General features: G+C 36.1%; 1 protein-coding gene across 1 annotated transcript; it reads left to right on the forward strand.

The window, feature by feature from the left end:
• The first annotated feature begins 5,115 nt into the window (after positions 1-5,115).
• Positions 5,116-10,024, forward strand: LOC131041793 (protein TIC 55, chloroplastic). Its single transcript, XM_057975004.2, has 3 exons — positions 5,116-5,766; positions 6,132-6,234; positions 8,485-10,024. The coding sequence occupies exons 1-3, from the start codon at positions 5,267-5,269 to the stop codon at positions 9,598-9,600; spliced, it is 1,719 nt and encodes a 572-aa protein (XP_057830987.2). The 5' UTR covers positions 5,116-5,266; the 3' UTR covers positions 9,601-10,024.
• Positions 10,025-10,313: the final 289 nt, after the last annotated feature.

Below are 10,313 nucleotides of genomic sequence, written 5' to 3' on the forward strand. Positions count from 1 at the left end.
CACTAAACCATAATAATTTAGAGAGAGATGAAGAGAAGGAAAGGGAGGTATGGATGGAGAGAGGGAGTAAGAAAGGAGAGATAAAGAGTAGAGAGGGAGGGAGGGAGATACCTAAAGAGGGGAGAGAGAGGTGAAAAAGAGAGAAGAGATGGAAGGATTAGTAGAGAGGGAACAACCATATACACTAAACCATAAATCATGTACCTTACACCCTGAACCCTAAACCCTTTCCCCCAACCCTAGGCACTAAATCGTATATGCTAAACCCTCAACCATATACACTCAGCCCTAAAATCTATACCCTTAACCATAAACCCTATATCCTATACCCTCAACCCTAAAACTTATCCCTCAACCCTAAACACTTAAGCCTATACACTAAACCCTCAATCATATACACTCAACTCTAAACCCTATATCCTCAACCATAAACCCTATACCCTACACCCTCAACCCTAATCCCTAAAAGCTTATATAGTAAACCCTCAACCCTATGCATCAAACACAAACCCTATACCCTAAACCCTAATCCCTAAATCTTATACCCTTAATATTAAATGGTGTCCTTCAACCTTAGGACCTAAATCCTTTATGTGAAATCATCAACCCTATATACTCAACCCTAAACCCTACACCCTTTCCTTAAACCCTAGGACCTAAAGCCTATATGCTAAACCCTCAACCCTAAACTATATTCCCTTAAACCTAAACCCTAAACCCTAACCATTAACCCTAAGCTCCTCAAAGCCTATATACTAAACCCTAAATGCTATATGCCCAACCCTAACACTATACCCTCATCCCTAAACTATATACCCTAAACCCCATCGCTCAACCAGAGGTTCTAAATCCTATAGGCTAAACCCTTAACTCTATACACTCAACCCTAAAATCTATACCCTCAACCCTAAAACCTCACCATAAACCCTACCATCAACCCTAGGCCCTAAAGCCTATATGTTAATCCTCAACCCTATACACTCAACCTTTAACCCGCTACCCACAACCAAGCTATACATTATATCCTTAACCCTAAATCCTATACCTCTTACCATCATCCCTATAACCTAAACCTTTGGACCTAAACCCTATAATCTATAGGCAAAACCCTAAAACCCAACATTAGTAATTTAACACTAAAATCTAAATAATTAATTTAATCCTTAACCCTCAACGCTTAACCCTCGATCATAAACCATTAACCCTAAAACCTGAACCATAGAGCCTACATCATAAATTCTAAATAATTTAGAGATAGAGAGAGAGAGAGAGAGAGAGAGAGAGAGAGAGAGAGAGAGAGAGAGGAAGGGAATACGAGGTAGATAGGGACGAACGAAGAGGTAGTAAGGAGAGAGAGAGAGATAGGAACCTCATATAAAGAGAGAGGTAGATAGGGGAGAGAGAGGTGATATAGAGAGAGGTAGATAGGGGATAGAGAGGTGAGATAGAGAGAGGTAGATAGGGGAGAGAGAGGCAAGATAGAGAGAGTTAGATAGGTGAGAGGGATAGAGAGTAGAGAGAGAGGGGGAGAAGGAGGCATAGAGGGGAGAGATGTGAGATGAGAGATAGATAGGTAGGCATACCCTCAGCTCTCCATCATTAATCTTAACCCCTACACCCTAAACCCTAAATATTGGGAGGTGTACCTTGAACCCTATAAAATAAACCCTTAAACATGATATTAATAATTTAACGCTAAAACCTATCCCTCAACCCTATATGATAAAATCTCAACCCTTAATCCTAAACGGTAAACCCTCAACTCTAAACCCTGTACCCTTTACTCTCTACCCTAGACCTTATACCACAAATCCTTGACCCTAGACATAATAACCTCAACTATAAACCCTTTATAGGCTAAACCTTAAATTCTCTACTCTCGGCCCTAAATACTATAATCTCAACCCTCAACCCTAAATGCTAGATACTCTCAATTCTTATCTCTAAATGCTTTACTCTCAACTCTTAACCCTAAACTCTATACTCTCAAGACTTAACCCCAAGTGTTATACTCTTAAACCTCAACTCTAAACACTAGATACTTTCAAAATTAACCCTAAATACTATACTCTCAACCATAAGCTCTAAACATTAAACACTATACTCTCAACACTAAACCCTTAATCTAGATAGAGAAAATTCTAAAGAGGAATTAAGAGAGGAAGAGAGTGGAGATATAGCAAGGGAGAGAGAGAGAGTGAGACAAAGAGAGAGGATGAAAAGAGTGAAAGAGAGAGACAAAGAGAGGAGGAAATGAGTGAGAGACAAAGAGTATTTCTCTTTGCAAAAACATGAGGGCATTAGAGAGTTTATCTTCACAAAAATTCAAGCACATTAGGGAGAGGGAGGGAGGAGTGAGAGAGAGAGAGAGAGGTAGGGAGAGAGAGAGAGTAAGGGAGGGAGAGAAAAAGAGAGAGATGTAGAGAAAATGTTTTATGTTCAAAGGAATGCGAGCATGTTATAACGTGCATGTGTTCTTGTGAGGATAAGATTTCAAGCATGGGAAACACTTTTTGTTCCCATAAACAGATAAATCCAAATTTTAGGTTTGTATTTGCCTTGGGCATCCAACCCAAAAACTTAGATTGATTTTTCAAGGACCAATGATGTGTTTTTGACAAAAAAAATTTAAAAATGACACAATGTCAAGTGTTATACATCAAGTTTGCATATCTATCAATGCAAAGTTTAAAAAAGTACCACAATAACGGTCACCTCTCTCTTAGCTTTCTAACCATGCAATTTTTTTTCACATTTTGAATATGTTAAGGTTCGATCTTTAATTTCTTTTTCTAGTGTTTCCATTTTCCATCAAACACCTATGTATGATAACTTGTGGTCTCATTTTTTACTTGTCCATTGAAATTTGAAACAAATAACATTTTTAGAAGTTCTAGATTCCATTCTATGCACATTAAAAAAAGTTCATTTTCGATCAGTTTCCAAAAACTTTAGGGGGAGAAACAAACTCAATTTTCTATTTTTTGGGGATGTGTCCACTTTTAAATTAGTTAAAATCATATATTCATTAAAAATTAGCAAAAAATTGGGCATAAACTACACAATGTTAGCCAATTTTTCACTAAAGCAATATTTGAAATACTAAAAAAAAGTTTACATTTTAGGGGGTTAATGTCATACACTATGCTATGTTTTTTTGATAAAAGGATCACTTTCAATTAACACCTTTTTTGAACTTGTTAATTTCCACCATTTTTTTTTAAATAGTAGTTTAGAAACTAGATTCATGGCATTACAACTCTTGTTGTTGTTGTGTCTTCAAATTTTGAGTGTACCTATTTTTAATTTCACATCAAGATTAGTCTATCTTGATTTCAAAAAAGGTTAAAAAAATAAAAAATAAAATAAAATAAAAATTGGCCACTTAGACCCCCTTTTGGATCCCTATCTTTGTGCACTTACCCTATTTTAGGAAATTTAATATGAAAGAGGATAATACTTAGCTTTATGATTGATGAATGTGTGTCAATAATAAAGTTTCTAGAATTAAACTAACATCTACTTGAGAAAAAGTTATCTCTTTTCCAGTGAATGCCTTATGACCCATGTTGGATCTCTACTATTTTAGAGGTCAAGTTTGTGAGTCTAGGTCAATTTTTGGTCGCAAATTAGTCCTCTAAGTTCAAATTTGACCTTGCGCAATGTATGTTCTACTTAGTTGTTCACCCACATGATTGTTGTTTGCTCTACTCCTTTTTGTCATTTGAGCATTAGTGGTATTTATTAATATTTAGAGTGTTATTGTTATGTTGAAAAGGTTGAGTTTTTCTCCTACGTCAAGCCCCAAAAATGTGTACAAAAGTTTGAGGACAACATGTAAGGGCCCTATAATGGTGTGTGAAAATTTATCGTTATTAATGCATGAAGATGCGATGTTTCATTATCGATTGCTCCTTTAATGCTTTAAAATGAAAGAGGATTTATTCATTCCAAATGATACTTGAGGTTGTGAAATGAATGCGCAATTAAATCTATATAAATACTAGCACATAACACCAAAACTTACACATTGTATAATTAGCTAGCTTAGGGTAGAAAATGAAGGGGGTCATTGACAAAAAAAATAATTATAGTTTTGGGAAAGAGACAGTAAATTGCTTAGCCTAGGTGTTGATCCTACAATTAGGGAAATGACTTTGGATGGGAAAATGGTCGCAATGACTATATCTAAGTATGTATGAGTAACTGTAATAAATATATGAATAAGGTGAACACATTGGTGCATATTATTATGAGGACAAGGTAAGGAGTAAATATATATGATTATGTGTCTATAGGAATAGGTGAAGGCTAGGGGAATGAACCCAACTTCATACAAGATTGCACCATTTGTTGATATATACATGTATCAAGACATTTCTTTAAAAATAGTTTAGATTTGCAATTTCACAATTACAAAGTCATACTAATACTTATTTTATAAAAATAAAGAGCAAAAGTAAAAGGCTAAATGAACTTGTATCTACAACAATACAACTTTTAAAAGAAATGAAAGATCCATCTCAATTCTCAATTTAAATCATAGTAACTTTACCAAGCTAAAGTCAAAGACCTCCTAAGTGATCTTTGGTCTATTGGTGAAGCTAAATGACATGCAATGAATCTACCAAAGATTAAATCTTGTTGAATGCAAAACTCTTTGATGCTATAAAAGGATGAGGTAAAGATGGAAATGGCTATGCAGCTCCTACAATGCACCAATGCATAAGTTATTTTCACACTATAATTTATACATTGGTGCATCCTATGGGTTGTATAACTGCTTCTGACAAAGATTGTGCCTTGGAGGAGTTTAGTAGGAATAGATGCTGCTCAATCTTTATTGAGAAAACAAACTTGTTAATTATCAAATAGATACTCTTGATCCTTGACAACTAAAATAAAAAAATCATTTTTGAAAAAAAAAATTAAAAAAAATGTTCCGTTTATGCTGTCATCAAGAAAACTCAAGGAGAAAAACAGACAAGAAAAAACAAAACCTCAGTCAATAAGTCTGAACACTAGTATTGAAGTCAATGTGTTCAGTTGTCATGAAGTCAAAAATTCCCCAATGACTTTAAGTCATTTGTTAAGCCCTAATGAATTATAAGGACAAAATCTTGCCACTGCGAGGAGGTCAAAGGTTTAGCCATCTATTTGTTTGTGGCTATGAACCGTTGCTTATTTGAGATATACAATACCAGAAAATATATTAATTGATCTCCGTTAATAGAAGTCTAAACGCTAGAAAACAGGAGATTCTCTAATGACAGTGGGTATTTTGGATCCCATGGCTGCTCAGGCTTCCCTGACAAGAACCCACTTGTTGTATTCATCTATTTCAGTGAAGAAGGCGGCTTTCAGCTCTGTCGACGAAAGAAAACGAACACATTTCAGACACAACTGGCCAAAATGTAATAATCCTTGCAACAGTATTAAATGGAACAGTACTAGAGCCAGGGCATTAACTGACATGACCATTGGGAGTATTAAATGGAACAGTACTAGAGCCAGGGCATTAACTGACATGACCATTGGGAGTGTGGAGAGTGAAAAACATGATAGGGGTGATATTTTGATCAAGGAGGAGCAAAACCTAGAAGATAGGGTTGATTACAATTGGGAGACTGAGTGGTATCCATTGTATCTTGCAGCAGAGGTGCCTAAAGATGCCCCTTTGGGCCTCACAGTTTTCCATAAGCAAATAGTCTTGTTTGAAGATGGCAATGGTGCACTCCACTGTTTTGAGGATCGATGTCCCCACAGGTATGTATTCTTATACCTATTAGGTGGAAGCCAGAAAAGAAATATAGCATTGTCAAGAGTCAATAAGAATGAAAATATACTAGTAGATTGTGGATAAGGTGAAAGGAACACCACTGTCAGGGTGTTCCTATGTTACAAAATGAGGGTTTAACAAAATTTTGATCAGTCAATTATTTTCGAATTGGGTCATCACAAATTGAGATCCTTCCATGAGACTTAATTTGTTTTAGATTGGGTAACAATAAGTTTTGGTCCTTGGATGAATTTAAGATTTTCATGAACAAGGTACAATTCAGAATTTCAGTGTATGCTTGGAAAGAAATTGGTTCTGATGTATATTGTTATTAATTTAAGTGTTTTTGCAGGTTAGCAAAATTGTCAGAAGGTCAAGTGATGGATGGCAGACTAGAATGCCTTTACCACGGTTGGCAATTTGAGGGTGATGGTAAATGTGTGAAGATCCCTCAGGTTCTAACTCGAGTACCTTTAAATTTGGCATGCTAATTATTCAAAATAGAGGGACCAATCTACAATAAATGCACTGAAATCTGCCTTACAAGGCTAGTATAGCTGAGTGAGTCAGATATATGATATGCTTAGGGCAGGTCCCCATACAGCTGCTAAGCTTATTTTTGCTACTGCTCAATATTTTTAGGAGCAGTTTATATAGCTGGTGGCCCCATGGATATTTAATTTTACTGCTTCTCTTTGAAGCAATTACCTTAAATTTTAGTTTTAGATGAAAAAATGTTTGTAATAATTTTGGAGTAAATTTAGGAGAAAATATTGGAGGCAAATAAAAAGGAGGGAAAGAAATTTGTGGAGCCACATATGATTTTTCTCAATAAGCAGTTGCTGCTTATTTTCAGCCCCCCCTTTTTTTCAAAGCTTATTTTCAATTTCTAAGCAGTAGCTGCTCCACTAAAATAGGGAGAGATTCCAATTTATCCAATTCCCTTAAATAAAAATTTGCATGGGGACACATCAACTGCTTAAATTTAAGCAGATAATGCACTTAGCAGCCGCATGGGGACAGGGGGTTAGGGTGCAGTTTAGTGAAAGGGCTTAAGCTTCTATTTTCTTGGAGCAGGGGGTCTTATGAAACAAAAAAAATTATGCTATGGATTTATTTAGAATCTTTTTCAGAAAAAATAGCAACCCCTACTTTTTAGAACTGCATATTTTAACGGGTGAAATTGGGGTGGGGCTAGAAGTTGCCCCACTAGCTTAGGGATGATATTTGTCACTTGTCACATAGAGGAATTTTTCTGCAGATGAGTTTTGAGCTCCCAGGCTAAGTCACCAGGTTCGGCCGAATTTCATCCTTGAAGTTCGAAATTCACCGAACTTCAAAAAAAAAAAAAATTCGTTAAAATTCGCCGAACTTCAAAAAAAAAAAAAAAAAAATTTTTTTTTTATTTTTTTAATAAATTTTTGGCCTTCTTCTTCTGTTAATATTTTTTAAACACATCTTCTTTTCTTTGATTAAAACCCATTAACCTATTCTTTCTTTAGGATATTTATGTCTGTTAGAACCCTCAATTGGGATGAGAAAAAAAATGCTGAAGATGATAATTGATTACCCAATCAGTGAGGTATTCCAGTATTTGGTGATTCTGTTATTCTCATAAGATGAGATAAAGATGTTACTTACAATAAACCTTATTAGCAATTCATATGGAACCATCCCCCATATGAAAGATTGGTTGTTTTATAGAATATATCTGGCATATTTATACATATGGCGAACTTAATTCGAATTTTATACATTTCGAATTTTTCCCTCATCGAACTTCATTCGAATTTCTAAGTTGTCGAACTTCAAATTCGAATTCGAACCTGGTGACTTAGCTCCCAGGTACTGATTAGGGCTTAGAATTTTCAGCCTGATATTTTGGGTGAGGTTCTAAGAGGAGGCTTCCAGATTTATTTTTTCATGGAACAAGAGGTTCTATGTAATAGAAAAATTTATGTTATAGGATGATTCAATTTTTTTTTGAAAATAGTAGCTCTTATTTTTTAGGATTGCAGATTAAGGTTGGGGTCTCATGGAGGGGGGCTTCCTAAAAAATTTCAGTGGGTGCCCAAATTTTGTAGTGCAGTTAGTTCAGACTTAAAAATTTAAGCTCTGAAATGTATGGAAGCTGATGGTCTCATGAATTTTGTAATTTAGTAGACTAAATAAATAAAAAAGATAAAAAATTATTTTAATAAAAATTAAAAAAATTCACACGATTGACAAGTGGCAGAAAATAACCTTTTCCACCAACTCAACTAAAAAGTAAGGGATGCTATTTTTCACAAAAAGATTCCATTAATCCTGTGTAGCAATTTTTTTTGACTTTATGGTACTTCCCACTTCTTCAAAATATATTCTAAAGCCTTGTCTGAAATTTTAGATTCTTGTCAGAAAAATGAAAGAATGATGATATTTATTTATAAATTCATAGTATTGTTCACGAGACCACCAATTTTCTAAAATTTAAGACTGAACGTTAGAAAAAATTGTACATGTCCTAATTATAATGAATGAATTATATTTTAATGATATTCACAAACCATCTTGCATATAGATGAAGTGGTATATAGGAATTGACTCTTATTCTGGGAAACATCATGGTCGGATTCTGTTGCATTTATTGGTGTGGAGTCTCTTGAATCATCGTAGTTCCTTATCAGTCCAAAATTATATGACATTTGTGGGGCTGTCTTCTGCAGCTTCCCTCTGGAGCAACAATTCCAAGAGCTGCCTGTGTCAAATCTTACGAAGTGAAAGTTTCTCAAGGTGTGGTCTGGGTATGGATGGCAAACAGAAGCACTGCAGACCCGAAAAAGATTCCATGGTTTGAACACTATGCCAGGCATGGATTTTTTGACATCTCTTCAGTACACGAACTTCCTTATGACCATTCCATTCTTCTTGAGAATCTTATGGATCCTGCCCACATACCAATTTCACATGATAGAACAGACTTATCTGCAAAGAGGGAGAATGCTCAGGCCCTCGCGTTTAAGGTAACAGAACGTACAGCCAGGGGATTTGCAGGCCAGTGGGGTGAGGCAACCAGTGACAATTTTCAAAACAAATTAAGGTTTGAGGCTCCATGTGTCCTCAGGAATGATAAGGAGTACACTGACAAAGAAGGCAATAAGCAATATTTTAGTGCTTTGTTTCTATGTAGATCTGCAGGGCAGGGCAAATCCATGCTAATTGTTAGATTTGGTGGGACACAAAACAGAGCCGAACTGAAATGGATACCCATGTGGGTCATCCATCAGACATCTAACAAGGTATTTGAGCAGGACATGGGCTTTCTCTCTTCACAAAATGAGGTTTTGTTGAGGGAAAAAGTTCCTACCAGGGACTTGTATCTTAGTCTGAAGTCCTGTGACACATGGGTAACTGAGTACAGAAAATGGTTAGACAGAGTTGGTCATGGGATGCCCTATTACTTTGGCCACCAGACTTTCAGTCTGCCTCGGAGTCCTGCATTGCTAGAAGCAGCACCAGCGGGCCTTGTGGCAGCCAATGCAGCCTCAGCTCCAACAAAAGGAGGACTTGGAACCGTCCATAGTCCAGACCCAACAAATCGCTATTTCAGGCATGTCATTCATTGCAAGGAATGCAGATTAGCATTGAAAGGTTTCCAGAAATGGAAAACAACTTTCTTGGCTTTAGGGTGTTTGTCTTGTGGCATGGCAATTCTGCTGTCCCTTACCAGATGGAGACTGTTGTTTCTTGTCTCTGCCTTCTTATCTTTAGTTGGGTTTTATGTATGCTCTCGTGGGGTTAACTGGATCACCACAAACTTTGTAAGATTGCATAGGACATAGTCAAGCAAGGGCTTGCAGTTGTGCAATGAAAGGAACAGGAAATACCTTACAAATGTTCTTCAATGCTCGTTTTGCGATGCCCTGAATCTTTGGTTAGTCCTAATGATGATCTTATCTACTCATACTTCAACTACATGGGACGCAGACAATAGTGTATAATATGGAAAAAAAATCTACTTTCTGCCATACTATTCATGTGATGCAATAATACATTCTTTGTGTATTTCTATTCATACATTCTTGGTTAGGAAGAAACACACCAACCCTTCAAACAGTAGAAGAACAATACTCTCATCTCTGCACAAGCAACAAAAAGTTTGTACTATTCAATTTGCCATCTCTCATGTGTTTCCATACATCACATGGTTCGAACTCTTCACATGAAGATTTTGTACGAGATAGAATGGACAGCATCCTTGCATCACGTGGTTTGAATTTGGATTCTTTATATGAAGATTTACATATCTGAACCTAAAGTTTTTGTTTGAGATAGAACAGAATGTATTTAAACATCACAAGGCTTGATCCTGTCAAGATAAGCGAGGTGTCTTCTCTTGTGAATAGCTTCAAAACGAGAGTGCTGATCCCTTAAAAAACTAGTGCATTTAAACTATTATATTCACGGATCTGATCTATTGCAGGGGATTTTATCTTCGATGGTTAAGAAGAGAATTAAGCTAAAGTCTGATTAGAAACTTGGCACTTTGTGTTTC

Source organism: Cryptomeria japonica, chromosome 3 (assembly GCF_030272615.1).
Source record: "Cryptomeria japonica chromosome 3, Sugi_1.0, whole genome shotgun sequence".
Taxonomy (NCBI): domain Eukaryota; kingdom Viridiplantae; phylum Streptophyta; class Pinopsida; order Cupressales; family Cupressaceae; genus Cryptomeria; species Cryptomeria japonica.

Excerpts from the sequence above, each read along its gene's own strand:
- LOC131041793 (XM_057975004.2), top strand. The coding sequence starts at position 5,267 with ATGACAGTGGGTATTTTGGATCCCATGGCTGCTCAGGCTTCCCTGACA. Across the intron at positions 5,767-6,131 it reads GAGGATCGATGTCCCCACAG|GTTAGCAAAATTGTCAGAAG; the intron begins GTATGTATTCTT and ends GTGTTTTTGCAG. Across the intron at positions 6,235-8,484 it reads AATGTGTGAAGATCCCTCAG|CTTCCCTCTGGAGCAACAAT; the intron begins GTTCTAACTCGA and ends TGTCTTCTGCAG.